The 15,065-nt window shown below is 40.3% G+C and overlaps 2 protein-coding genes across 4 annotated transcripts in view; both read left to right on the top strand.

Annotated features, from left to right (window-relative positions):
* Positions 1 to 474: 474 nt before the first annotated feature.
* On the top strand, positions 475 to 2,289 carry LOC124114461 (uncharacterized protein K02A2.6-like). The gene is made up of 2 exons (XM_046475028.2): positions 475 to 652; positions 815 to 2,289. Exons 1-2 carry the CDS (start codon positions 475 to 477, stop codon positions 2,287 to 2,289), a joined length of 1,653 nt encoding a protein of 550 aa, XP_046330984.2.
* Positions 2,290 to 10,546: 8,257 nt separating this feature from the next.
* The window catches only part of LOC124114452 (ankyrin repeat domain-containing protein 26-like), a 792,436-nt gene continuing 787,917 nt past the window's right edge, over positions 10,547 to 15,065 (top strand). For all 3 annotated transcript variants that reach the window (XM_046475021.2, XM_046475020.2, XM_046475019.2), the window contains exon 1: positions 10,547 to 10,860. In XM_046475021.2, coding sequence (XP_046330977.2) covers positions 10,625 to 10,860 — 236 coding nt within the window. In that variant the 5' untranslated portion in view covers positions 10,547 to 10,624. The remainder of the gene's footprint in view (positions 10,861 to 15,065) is intronic.

Genomic DNA, 15,065 nt, shown 5'->3' with positions numbered 1-15,065 from the left:
CATACTGTAAAAAAGGCAATGCCCAGGTGAAATATTTACTTTGTGTTGCAAGTCAAAATAGTGTAAATGAAAATCGCAAAATTACCAAGCAAGTGACTTATCAAAACTTCGTCACCATCACCGATGCAACCCACAAAGATACCTACATTTCCTTATTATCTCGAAAACTGTATTTCATTTTGTTGATCAATGTGACCATACGCCCTTATTACTACCCATAAAAGTGACTAATGCGCTTACGAATTGCGCAGCAGAGGTCGCGAACTAGTCTAGATTTCTGCTATACATCCGGGTAATCACTGGGAAAAAACAATAACAAAGGCAACAACCAGTCCCGGGGAATTGCGTTAGATCAGTGCCCCTTTAAAGGGAAACTTGGCAACTAACTTTAGAAAATTTAAAAGAGGTTGGGACAATTATGTGATTGCATCTAGACTTTCAAATGAATCTAGTCATTGTAAATGTGCAACATTAATGACATGCATTGGAACTGATGTGTTAGATGTTATTGATGGCATGAGTTTTGATAATGAAGATGATAGACAGAAAGAAGAAGTTGTGCTTGAGAAACTAAAGACTTTCTGTATTGGAGAAACAAATGAGACCTATGAGCGATACAACTTTAATACAAGGGATCAAGATAGCAGTGAAGGTATTGATGCATATGTGACTGTATTAAGGACCTTAGCAAAGACATGCAACTATGGAATGCTAGAAGACTCACTGATCCGAGATAGAATCGTCATGGGAATAAGGGACAACAATACAAGATAGAGACTTCTTCAAGACTCAAAACTTACACTGAAAAGTGCAGTTGACATTTGTCGAGCTTATGAAACAGCAGCTCTGCAATTAAAGAACATTGGTGCAGCTTCAGAAGAAGTAAAGTCCGTCAAGTCAAAGAAAAAAGGACTGGTTCAGAAGAAAACAGCTAAACCAGAAAGAAGAGAATCTGACAAAGTGAAAGAAAAAGACTTATGGGAATGTAGATACTGTGGTCGAAAACATATATTCGGTCGAGAAAGGTGCCCAGCATATGGACACACCTGTTCCAAATGCAAGAAAAAAAATCACTTTGCAGACAAATGTCCTAAAGGAAAGAAAAAGAAAGGACAAGTACAAGTGGTAGATGAATATGATACAGATGAACATGATGAAGATGCTGAATACATCATGGCAATGCACACTTCAGTTGAAGACAGTGTTAAAGAAGAGATGTATCAAAACAAACTGTTTGCTAAAATGACTTTGAAGAAAACAGAGGTGAAATTTCAACTTGATTGCGGCGCAACTGTCAATCTATTACCAGAAACTCTCTACTCTGAAATCTATGATGATCCGACATTAGACAATCTTCAGGAGGCATCAACAACTTTGATCATGTATAATGGAGCAGAAACATCACCATTGGGCAAGAGAAGAGTCATGGTCGTCAATCCAAGGAACAACAAGAAGTACAGTATTGAATTCCTCATAACAAAAGGTAATTACAAGCCTCTTCTTGGATCAAGAGTCATCCAACATATGGGATTGATCACTGTCAATAGAGACAATATCATGTCAGTTGCAGCAGAAGATCAAGTTAATGTTGTAAATAAAGAAGACTCACCTGTGACTATGAAGGATGTTACATCAAAGTATCCAGAACTGTTTGAAGGCGATGGTAAGCTTGAGGGAGAGTTGCATCTGGAGATTGATGAATCTGCTACACCAGTTCAAATTCCATGTAGAAAAGTACCTGTAGCAATGAAACCAAAACTAAAAGATGAACTAGAGAGACTAGTTAAGATGAACATAATAACTCCAGTTACAGACCCCACAGACTGGATATCGGCGATGGTAGTTGTGGTCAAGCCAAATGGGAAGATCCGTCTCTGTATTGATCCTAAACCACTAAATGAAGCCCTGAAAAGAAGTCACTATTTAATGCCGACCATAGATGATATCTTACCTGAATTAGCAAATGCGAAATACTTCACACTAGCAGATGCTAAAAATGGATTTTGGCACATCGTGTTGGACAAAGAGAGTAGCTTACTCACAACATTCGAAACGCCTTGGGGAAGATTTAGATGGCTTCGTATGCCTTTTGGTATCTCTCCTGCCCCTGAAGAGTTCCAAAGGAGGATGGATGAAGCTCTTATAGGACTCCCAGGTGTGAAAGCAATTCATGACGATGTCCTCATATATGGATGTGGCAACAGTGATGAGGAGGCAGAAGCTGACCATGATCGAAATCTCAGAGCTTTTCTGGAACGCTGCAAACAAAAAAAATATCAAGTTGAATAAAGAAAAGTTCAAGTTCAAGTTACCAGAAGTTCCCTACCTTGGACATGTGTTGACTAAATGTGGTCTGAAGATTGATCCGAACAAAGTGAAAGCGATCACGCACATGCCAGCTCCTGTTGACAAACAAGGGGTACAAAGACTGCTAGGAATGGTAAACTTCGTCCAAAAGTTCGCACCAAATATTTCAGCGATCACTGCACCACTGAGATCACTTATTATGGATAGGACAAACTTCAAATGGGATCCAAATGTTCATGGCAGAAGTTTTGAAGAGATCAAGAATGTTCTCTCTGAACCGCCAGTGTTGAAATATTTTGATGACTCAAAAGAGACTTACCTGCAATGTGATGCATCTCAAAATGGATTGGGAGCCTGCCTAATGCAAGAAGGACACCCAATAGCCTATGCGTCTCGTGCATTAACACCATCAGAAAAGAACTATGCACAAATCGAAAAGGAGATGCTTGGGATTGTGTTTGGGTTGGAGAGATTTGAGATGTATACCTATGGTAGGAAGATCTATGTAGAAACAGATCACAAACCTCTTGAGTCCATCATGCTCAAAAGTCTGCTAAGCGCACCTAAACGCTTACAGAGAATGCTTCTACGGATCCAGAAGTTTGACCTGAAAGTGAACTACAAGAAAGGATCTCAAATGTATGTAGCAGACACCTTGAGTCGTGCATACTTACCTCAATCCAAATCCAAAGAATCCAGTGACTCAAGTGACATCTTCAATGTTGATCACAGATCCTCTACTGAGCTGGAAACTGAAACAATTCAAATGAAGGATTATGTTAATGTCTCAGACAAAACCTTGTCACAGATACAGTCCGCAACTCGGTCAGATGTTAACATGCAAAATCTGAAGAAGATAATTCTGCAGGGATGGCCTGAAAACAAACTGAACTTACCTGTTGCAGTAAGAGATTATTTCACATTCCGGGAGGAATTATCAGAGCAAGACGACGTCATCTTCAAGGGTGAACGTATACTGATTCCAAATAACTTGCGACCTGAAATAATGGAAAGGATACACGCAAGTCACATTGGTATCCAAGGATGTATCAGGAGGGCTCGTGAACTAGTCTACTGGACAAACATGGTAAAAGACTTGACTGATTATATAAGTAAATGTGAGATATGCAACAGTGTACAACAAGAGCAAGGGAGAGAACCGCTCATGAGTCATGCAATTCCATCTCGCCCATGGGAGAAGATAGCATGTGACCTGTTCGAATTTGAAAATCATGATTACCTACTTACAGTCGACTACTTCTCTGACTATTTTGAAGTTGATCGTCTTCAAGGTAAAGATTCCAAAGAAGTGATAGGAAAACTGAAGTATCAACTAGCTCGTCATGGAATACCGGACCAGCTCATGTCGGACAACGGACCACCTTTCAATTCCGAATCATTTGCTGTGTTTGCTGAAAACTACAAATTTGAGCATGTCACATCATCACCAAGGCATCCTCAGTCAAATGGTAAAGTTGAAAATGCTGTAAAAACAGTAAAGAGACTCATGACAAAATCCAAGCTTGCTGAAACTGACCCATTTCTATCTCTACTAGATTGGAGAAATGTGCCTACCGAAGGTATTGGTACATCACCAGTTCAAAGGCTGTATGGTAGGAGAACTAAGACACTTCTCCCAACATCACCTAAATTGCTGAAACCAAGAAAAGGTGAAAATGAAAAAGGAAAATTGCTGAAAAGAAAAGTAAAGCAAGCAAAATACTACAATAGATCTACACATCCACTGCGCATGTTAAAGACAGGTGAAACAGTGAGAGTTCAGCCCTACAACAATAACAGTGGAAAAAAGCATCTGTAGAGAAACAAGTGGGAGAGAGATCATATGAAGTGAAAATGCAGGATGGAAGAATTCTGAGAAGAAATAGAAAGCATCTCAGACTTTCAAATGAACCGCCACCTCTTAGATATGATACAGAAGTTGTCAATAATCCATCTGTTCCAGATAATCCACCAATCACTCAATCAAGACAATCTTCAAGTAACCATGGTAACAGAAATATCAGTGAAAACACACATACAGTACCAAAGACAATTTCACCTAAATCTAAACTACCAGAGACCGAACCAAGTGAACCAGTGACAGTTCCAAAGGAAGTGAGAACTTCAAGTGGTAGACTGGTGAAAATGCCTGCAAAGTACAAGGACTAGGCGTGCTAAAGTGTTAATTCAAAATTGTGTTAAGTTAAGTCTATCAAGGACTCTAATTTGATAATCTGGTGTGAGTGACATATCTTTGTGAGGAAGGATGTGGCGTATATATAAGCGTGCATAATTGTTATGTTCGGGAACAGGGGAGGTAACTCTGTTCCTACTAGTTGTTAAGAGAAGTAAAAGCTACTCCCGATCAGCTAACGTGTTGTTTGTTATTTAAGTCTTCATACGACAAACAAACACCATAAAACACGTTACACCAACCTCTTCACAGTGCCAATAGTCTACCTGCTTTGACTGTATTTTGGCCACCATTTTTTGAGCGAAATAAAAAGTTGTTGTATCGGTCACAGACCTTGGCCAAGGAAGTTACTTGTCGATTAATGAGGTCTGAGACTATCCTTTTTTGCTTTCGCGCAACTCGTATCGGCCATGTTCGGAGCCCCAAAACACCCCCTCTCACAATTTGCTTTTGGCTTTCAACCACTTCACAGTGCCAAAGTCTACCTGCCTATACATTTTCATTCTGTTCGGACCATTTTTAGTTTTTGCCAAAAAGAGAGCTGTTTGCCGGTTTTGACTGTATTTTGGCGACCATTTTTGGAGTGAAATAAGAAGTTGTTGGATCGGTCTCAGACCTTGGCCATGGAAGTTTCTTGTCGATTAACGAGGTTTGAGAGATCACTTTTTGCTTTCGCGCAACTCTTATCAGCCATGTTCGGAGCCCCAAAACACCCCCTCTCATCAATTCTTTTATACTTCCAACCTCTTCGCAGTGCCAAACTCTACCTGGAAAATCTATTACAGAGTGAAATGGAAGGATCCAGAAAGAGGAAGCATCTGGGAGTATGGCAGCAGCATTCCAGACTCCATTCGGAGAGAATTTATCCCAAAGGAAGTATGTCATCAGGAAAATGACGAAAACGTCCACTGGAGCATCAAACCATGCATAGAATTAGATGTCAATCCATATCCGTTTATTCCAAAACACCAACGATCAAAGTTAAAACTGATTTTATGAAGAGAGTCATGGGCATTGAAATTATTCAAGGAGACTGCTGTGTCAACGTCTCAGGTAGCAACAACAAAGATAGCCATGATTACCACACACACTATTTTGAATGTGTTCCTCCCCACCTCATACAGCTACCTTGATGACAGCTGGAAGGATATCTCTGAGTGGTTCTATGGAGAAGAAGCTCAAGATTATCCTCTGTATAATCCAACTCAACTACCAATCTATAAATCCAAAAGGGTTTTTGTCACATAAAGACTGGGGAAACATCAACACATTTTACTACCGTGCTACAACCACATACCATAGACCCAATCGACCATACCAGGATCAACTCCCTACATATACTGAACCAAATTAAAAACTTCACAATCCTAAAATTTTAACATTTTGACCAGTTATCATTGTGGGCCCTTATTGTGTATTTAAACAGTATTGTCTTCAGATAACAACCGTTTTTGTGCAGGTGAATCGATCATAATCATGTGCACAGCTCTATAGTGGCAAAAGTGGTTTTTCACGTGCAACTGGTCACGTGGCCATAATACCGCACGTGTTTTCAGACATACTTGTTAGCAGTCATTAACAAAAAAAGAAAAACACAAGAAAACAAAAGTCTTTACGGCCATTTGTCATGCCACGCCTTTCAAATGTGCAACGTGAACGTGCCATCGGCATGTTGCAGACGGGAACGTCCGTAGCTGAAGTCGCAAGGACGATGGGTTGTACATAGTCGACGGACTGTTTATGATTTACAGACGCGTCTACAGCAAACGTGTACCACCGCTGATCGCCCTCGGCCAGGTCGACCACGTGTGACGTCACATGCAGAGGATCGTCAGATTGTCTTACGTCACCTGTGTGGAGGGTGTGGAGGCGCCGTCATGAACGTTACGCCCAGTGTTGTGTACAGGAAGTTTACAGATTTCGAGGCGGAAGTGTCATGGTGTGGGGTGCTTTCTGTGGCAATGCACGTTCCAGGCTTCTTGTCATCCGTGGCAACCTCAACGCTGCTGCTTACCGCGACCAGGTACTGGCACCAGAACTTCTGCCTTTTATGGCAGCACATGGACCCGGTTTGATCTTCCAACACGACAATGCCAGACCCCACACAGCAATTTTGACAAGGAATTTCCTTCAGAATGCGGGAGTCAACGTCATGGACTTGGCCGTCAAGGTCTCCCGACCTCAATCCCATCGAACACGTCAGGGATGCTCTTGGCAGAAGTCTGCGCACTCTCCAGAACCAACCACAGAATTTGCAAGATCTTGGCATCATTTTGCAGCAACAATGGCGTCGTCTTCCCATCATGTGTTCACAAGAATCACAAGGTTCATGCGGAGGCGTTGTGTGGCAGTTGTCAACGCACATGATGGCCATACACGCTACTGAACTTGTGTGCCATCAGATTCTCGTGCTTGGGACTTATGATTTAAACTGTTGATGTTATTACCGAATACCGTAGGTGCTTGGAACAAATTATGGTTACCACCTTTAATTAAAATCCTTCTTTGGACATTAATGATTAAAAATTACCTTCTCTGATACATTTGTCCGTTGTATATCTTATATGGGATTACTTTTAAAAATGTGAAGTTTTTAATTTGACTCAGTATATGTCAATAGAAGCGAAATGAACATATACTTGACCAAAATACAACATCTGAATATACGGTGCAAATCACTAAACGGATATTAGCTGTATCCTGTTATGTTTAATTGTGTCTAATCTTTTCACTCTGGGTTACCTAATTTCACCAGTTGTAAACAAATGGCATCGGCCTGATCATCTGGGTTATTTGTGTCACAACAAATTTTGAGCATTGACCTGATCAACCAATCTCAAAAGCGAAGTAAAACGAACCAAACTGAAGCGAACCGTACTGGATTGGAACGTACTGAACCGAAGTGAGACAAACCGAGTTGAAATGAACCAAGCCAAATTGAAATGAACCACACCATACTGAAACAAACCAAAAAGTAACAAAAGCCACTAACAAATAATTCTAAAAAGGATATACATATGTTCTAACACTATAGTTTTGTGTACCTAATTAGTGTTATAATCAATGCTCTTGTTATATGCACTTGCACAGATATATACTGAACCGCAAAAGAAACGTCACCCCAAGTAACACTGCATGAAAAAGTTGTCATTTAAATATCTGGGTATTTTTTTATCAAAGTTTCTAAAATTTAACATTACCTTGTCCGGAAAAATGAAATTTGATGATAAAAAAACAAAGCAGATGACAAAACCGATCGCCCAAAAGCATCACGGCAACGGCCATGGCAACCCGATGCACGTGAGTTCCGTGCAAATTGAAATGCGTTCCCCCATTTCTTGCCCTATAAAAATCCACCCAGATCGGATAACATTCATTCGTTTTTGAATTGCTACCACATGCCAAGATTGACAAGAAATCAGCGACACCAAGCCCTTGGACGATTGCAAGCTGGACAACCCGCCCGGCAAATGCCAATGCATTTCAAGTCAACGTGACGCCGTGGGGAACGTTATTCGGATGCTTGTGTTATTGAGCGAGACTCGTGGGGTGGTCCGAGCATCATGGTGTGGTGTGGAATTGGTCTTGCACAGAGGGTCGGCCCTGTGTTCTTCAGAACATCGGTCCTTGGAGAGGCAATTGTGTCACAGCAGCTCGGTACATTGTTCAAGTCTTGAGACCACACGCCATACCTCACGTCGCCGCAACCACGAGTTTCAGCATGATAACGCCCGTGCCCACACTGCGAGAGCAACAAAAGACTTCCTCCAGCAGAATGGCATCAGAACTATGCAGTGGCCTGCCCTCAGTCCCGATTTAAATCCCCTGTTGGACGAGATTCAAAGAGGGTTGAATGACGTCCGACCAAGGCCGACAACTGGAGCTGAACTGCGTCAGGTGTTCCTCAGAGTGAGGTTTTATATCCACTTTACAAAAGTTTAAATAAATTACACTTATATCCCACCAATGAGCTGCATAACATCTTCAAAATATATATACTCAACAACAAAAGTTCCTGTGATACCAATATTTTAGTGTATTTTTCAAACAAGTAAAGTTTGGTTTTCAATAGTGTAGTACATGTATGGAATCAAGTCACAAAAACGCAACTGCTACAGAAAAGCATATATTCCATGCAAAAGTTGACTTTTATGCAAGCCCCATGCATTTCACTACCCAAGAATGGGTATAAAGACATGTGCGTTAACGGGATTCCATATGCATATTTTAGCATCGTGCTGACAACAACCACTCAGAAAAACAACAAAATTACGCAATTATTCAATATTACGAAATGCCACGCCTGTCCAAAAATGAGCGTCTGCGAGCCATTGGTATGCTTGAAGCAGGATCGAGTCAACGTGATGTTGCAAGACAATTTAACGTCCACAGAAACACCATTTGGTGTTTATGGCAACGTTGGCAACAGACGAATGCAGTCAGAGACCATCCTCGGAGTGGCAGGCCACGCGTAACCAAAAATCGACAAGACAACTGGATTCGAACAACACACCTACGAAATCAATTCCAGCCAGCAACAGTGACTGCAAGAACCATCCCTGGCCTTGGACGATTATCTTCACAAACCGTACGTGGTCGCCTCAGATGTGCAGGGATTGTCGCCAGAAGACCCGCCAGACGTCCCATTTTGACAGGAAACCACCGTCAAGCACGTCTACAGTGGTGCAGACAGCGTCTATACGATGGACGGCCATGCTGTGGGGACAAGTTCTATTCACTGACGAGTCTCGTTTCAACCTCAGCCACAGGGATGGACGATTCGAGTGTACCGACGTCGAGGTGAACGTTACGTCAATCATTGTGTCATGGAAGAAGATCGGTTCGGGGGCGGCAGCGTTATGATATGGGGTGGGATTACAGCAAGACAGAGGACCCGTTTTATAGTGGCAGAGGGAAATCTCAATGGACAGCGCTACCGCGACGAGATCATCGGCCCTGTTGTTCTACCGTTTTTGCGTCGTCATGGCCAAGGCATTACCTTTCAACATAACAACCAACGCCCGGCCTCATATTGCTCGACTTGTTCAGGATTCTCTTCAACAAAACAACGTTAATGTCATCCCCTGGCCGGCTCGCTCCCCTGATCTCTCACCAATCGAGCACATGTGGGACGCCTTCGACGTCAACCACGTGTTCCACAGACACTCCAGGAACTTCGAAACAGGACTTTGTGCGACGCCTGGTCCATTCCATGAGACGAAAGATGTGTTGCTTGCATCGCAACCAGAGGTGGTCACACACGCTATTGATTTGTAAACTGACATTTTGGCATGTTCATGTGTTTGTTTTTTTTATGAAATCACGCATTTTCTGAAATCAGTATGGCAAATTAAACCATTTGAACACTTACAGGAGTCTTTTATCTGTTGCAAACCAAAATTGTTTCAGATTTGGTAAAAAACATAACTTTGCATTAAATCTTTTTCAGTGTCACAGGAAATTTTGTTGTTCAGTATACATTAGAGAATTTCCATTTGTTTTGTTTTTTACTATTTTCATTATTTATTTCATATTCATTTTCACTTATTCATTAGTGATCTGTATAAAAAGAAGAAATTGTATTCCGCTTTAGTTCCGCATTACCGCACTTTATACGCTGCTTTATTCAGCTACAAATGGCGGATATTGAGTCAGTCGCACTGCTAATGGCGCACTTTGCAGAAAAATATATAAAAAAACCCACAAAAAGTGCAGATGATTTTGCTCTTATTAAACATTTAAACACATAGTTGCATACGACAGATATAATTCTCTATGGTATTTATCCCAGGTCTGTTCGCTACAGATAGCTGAGATGCCCTTTTCGCCTGCGCACGTACAAGCTCCTTCCCAGCGCGTGACACCTTCGCTAACACTCTCGGTATAGGTAAGCTGGTTCCCGGCATCCTATGCGCATCGTCAACTTGTGATATTAGAGACGGGGCCCAGCTTACGGTATAGGGAGCTCCGCAAACGGGCATCGCTGTGAGGAGCTTGCAAAATCGGCTTGTCCATTTTGGCGTCGATCCGTTTTGATTGGTTTCCCTTTCGAAAACGAGGTTGTTGTCATGATGGCGATTTACAAAGCAAATTGACGCAGAAAAGTATTGCTAGCGAGCAATTATGAAGAAGTTTTTCAAAAACATAACAAAGAAATCCCAGTCAAAGGGTCCACCAACAGGAGGCTCCCCTAAACTTGACAAAGGAGCCAGGGCAAGTGGTTCGTCGTCGTCCTTGATTGGATATGATCTGAAGGAGAAAGATCTGGGAAAACTTCACAAGGCAGCGTGGTTGAACGATTTCGAAAAAGTCAAACAGTTAGCCAGAAAGGATCCCAGCTGTCTTGACAAAGATAATAGGTGAGGTTAATTTTAAACATTTAAAAAAATCGATAATATAATACAAAGGAATCTCCAATATTGTGATTCATTCTTTACGAGTCCAGCCGACGGATTTTGAAGCCTCAACATGATTTGACATGAACATAGGGCAAGAATGGCTTGTCTACCTTTGTTGTCCTGAACATAAGTAGGGCTATTAGAAAGAAAAAAAAAATGTTTTGAACTGCTATTTCAGGGGATGATGATGTTTACTTTTCGACGTTTATCACGATGTTTATGAATAAAAAAGACCTGTCACCAAAGTCTGACCAGAACCAACTGACGATGACCTGTGAAAGTTATAGACATTTGCTCAAAATATGTGTATGGGCAGTCCATGAAATCAAACTCTTTCTTTCGTAATTTTTTATAATAATGCGAATTTAGAATAAAATTTGCACCTTGGTAAAATCATGTACATTAAAGGGGCACTGACCTAACGCAATTCCCCGAATCTGAGTGAATCTGAGTGAACGGTCTGTTTTACTATATCTGCCAGTTTCTAAAGCTATTTTAAAATTTGAACATCTGAATTTAGTAAAAGCAATTCTTAAATGTGTAGGGAGTGGACATGACAAGTACCTTTCAACATTTAACATTGATTTAAAATGCTTATAAAGATCACATTTTGGAGAAGAGTTTACAGAAGCACTCCAGAATTGCTGTAAATTATCTTTGAGCCTTTGCTTAAATTGGAGAATAAAAGCTTTAGAGTCACCCACCTCTTGATTGAGCCATACAAAACCAAACCCAAATTGGAATAAAATATTTCTAACTTTAGTCGCCCAAGTTACCCGCCCAACATCATCTAAAGATTTAAGCATTAAATAGCATTGGGAAGGTAATCTGTAGGGTTGAAGATGTAAGAGCCTGCTCCAATATTTAATTACTTTAGTCATGTAAGTGAGTTGTAAAAGAAACCTCCCACATTCCCCTAAAACCATATTTGAGCAGGTTGATTTGTTTACTTTTAAATAATGCTTACAAGAGGCGATTTGGACAGATTCAATTTTTTTACAATAGCAAGTACCCCAAATTTCAGAGCCATTGGTTAAAATGGGGGTGACCATAGAGTCAAAAACCTTAAACAGATCTGTACAAGTGATATTACCAATTTTCCTTTGAAAAGAGTTAATGTCTAAAATTGCTTTGGTGGCTTGGGATGCTAGAGTAGTTTGTGCCTTACTCCATACAAGCTTAGGTGTAAACATTAAAGGGGCACTGATCTAACGCAATTCCCCGGACTGGTTGTTGCCTTTGTTATTGTTTTTTTCCCCGTGAGTACCCGGATGATAAGCAACGCAACTGAGCGTGACCAGAGACTGGGCTACCGTCTGCAAGGACAGCTAAATAAACTTGGAGGCTGGAGGCAATATTTGTTGTATGCATTTTTGAACACTGATTAGTTTAACCGTGATCTATAAAGATTTTGACAAAAGGCGCATGTTAATTAATTTTCTTCAGCCTAAACAAACAGACAAAAAGAACGGCGGAGCTCATCGTATGTCGTCATTTGGAAATACCCCAGATGGTTATAGTTTAATAATAAAAAAAGTATCCATGCAGTGAAAGCATTTTCGGATTTCGGATTGCGTCTATAATACGATTACTACTCACTTGTTGTCATCCACGTTTTCTGGTATAACCCTACACTTGTGTATCTGTCGTCATTCACTTGATGCTCAGTTAATGAATTTATTACAGGTACAATTAGTGGTAGCACCACTTAGATTACCTGACAAAGGTTCCCATTTGGCATTTATTGTGTCTGGGGTAATTATTCAATCTAAATCCAGGTTTGAAGTGAGGTGAAATGTGTGTTATGTAATATGCACATGGCAGCCCAGCAAGAGATAAATGATCAGTTCATTTACTTTTTTTGTAAATCAACGGATCGTTCCTAGTCATCAAAGGATTAACAGAAAATACGTTGATTGATTAATCACTGTTATCTTGCACAGTGGATATGTCAAAAGGGAGTGTTTACATGTCTAGGTTTACTAAAACAAAGGGAATACACTCATATCATGGCGTGAAGTGTCGATGTAAAAACAACCTACTTTGTTCAAAGGGTTAACTAATAATACGTTGATTGATTGCTCATTGTTATCTATCACTCAATGGATTTTTTAGGAAGCGTGGACGTTATGAAAATAGTTGTCACGTGGGCTTTCTCAGCCGACCCTTGAGACTTGACACCTATGTGAAACACCTGAAACAATCTAAGTGATCAGTTGAGAAAGGAACACGGGTTATAATATCCCAAAATGATATATATCTTTAAAAATATTTGATTGTTACAGAGACACGTGACATCGAATAAGTTTCTTTGTACAGCTGCAGACGAGTGGGATATTGTTCCTTTGTGTGGATATTCACGGGTACATTCCTCGAACAAGGAAGCTGCCCAAAATTTATACACATAAATTTGGTAGGTTGTAATTATGGTATTTGCATTTTGTTTTCCTTCATTCGCTGTAGCATTGAACCGATTCGTTCTTGTTCCTCTACGTCTTCGTTGGGAAATTCTTCAGATTGACTAAAAGTGATTAAGACGACCAAAAGGGCCTAACAACATCACAACAGATTATTATGTTGGATTAGAAGCCAAACAACATAGAAATGTACTTTTCAACGTAACATTTTCAGTCTCTTGGTGATGACATTAAACATCAAAATGTTTGGAATTCATTATCATAATAATACAGATGGAAATATTTTTCAGTCACTTTGTAAAATAACTGAATATTAAAAATATACACACTATAAAAAAAAGATACTCAGGTGAAATATTTACTTTGTGTTGCAAGTCAAAATAGTGAAAACGAAAATCGCAAAATTACCAAGCAAGTGACTTATCAAAATTTCGTCACCATTACCGATGCTACCCGCAAAGATACCTACATTTCCTTATTATCTCGAAAACTGTATTTCATTTTGTTGATCAATGTGACCATACGCTCTTATTACTACCCATAAAAGTGACTAGGGCGCTTACGAATGGCGCAGCAGAGGTCGCGAACTAGTCTAGATTTCTGCTATACATCCTGGTACTCACTGGGAAAAAACAATGACAAAGGCAACAACCAGTGCTCTAAAGCAATTCCCCGGGACTGGTTGTTGCCTTTGTTATTGTTTTTTCCCCGTGAGTACCCGGATGATACGCAACGCAACTAAGCGTGACAAGAGATTGGGCTACCGTCTGCAAGGAAAGCTAAATAAACTTGGAGACAATATTTGTTTTACTCATTTTTGAACACTGATTGTTTAACCGTGATCTATAAAGATTTCGACAAAGGGCGCATGTTAATTCATTTCTTCAGCCTAAAGACAAAAAGAATGGCGGAGCTGATCGGATGTCGTCATTTGGAAATACCCCTGATTGTTATAGTTAAATAATTAAAAAAATATCCATGCAGTGAAAGCATTTTCGGATTTCGTATTGTGTCGGCCTAAAAACATCATAATAGATTATTATGTAGGATTAGAAGCCAAACAATATAGAAATGTACTTTTCATCGTAACATTTTCAGTCTCTTGGTGATGATATTAAACATAAATATGTTTGGAATTCTTGTCATAATAGTACAGATGGACATATTTTTCAGTCAGTTTGTAAAATAACTTATTATTTCCAAAACTGTTTTTCACTTTGTTGATCAATGTGACCATACGCCCTTATACTATCAATAAAAGTGACCAATGCGCTTATGAATTGCGCAGCACAGGTTGCGAACTAGTCCAGGTTTCTGCAATATCATCCGGGTACTCAAGGGAAAAAACAATAACAAAGGCAACAACCAGTCCTGGGGAATTGCGTTAGATCAGTGCCCCTTTAAAGACATACATAACATAGCTACACGATAAGTCGCAAAGAACTATTATGGTATTATTGGGGTTCTGTTCGCGTGAACAAAACCTTCCAAATGGCGTGCTGGTTTTCTTGGGGGAATTAGTCAGAAAAGAGCCGGAGTCACAGGAGACTAATCACAATTTTATTTACAAGAACAATTAACAATGAACAATATCTTAGAAAATAGCTGAGGGTGCCACAGAGAGTCAGTACAACCCTCTGGGCTGTGGGAGAGAGATCTGCTTGGTTAGAGCGACAAACCCCTTCTGCCTAACATTTGGCTTCTGTATGTATTTAACAAAAATTAGAGGTGAGGTGAAATGGGGTTTAA

Source organism: Haliotis rufescens, unplaced genomic scaffold (genome assembly GCF_023055435.1).
Source record: "Haliotis rufescens isolate VD_foot unplaced genomic scaffold, xgHalRufe1.0.p SCAF_22, whole genome shotgun sequence".
NCBI classification, from domain to species: Eukaryota; Metazoa; Mollusca; class Gastropoda; order Lepetellida; family Haliotidae; genus Haliotis; species Haliotis rufescens.
This window is presented reverse-complemented; position numbering and strand designations above follow the sequence as displayed.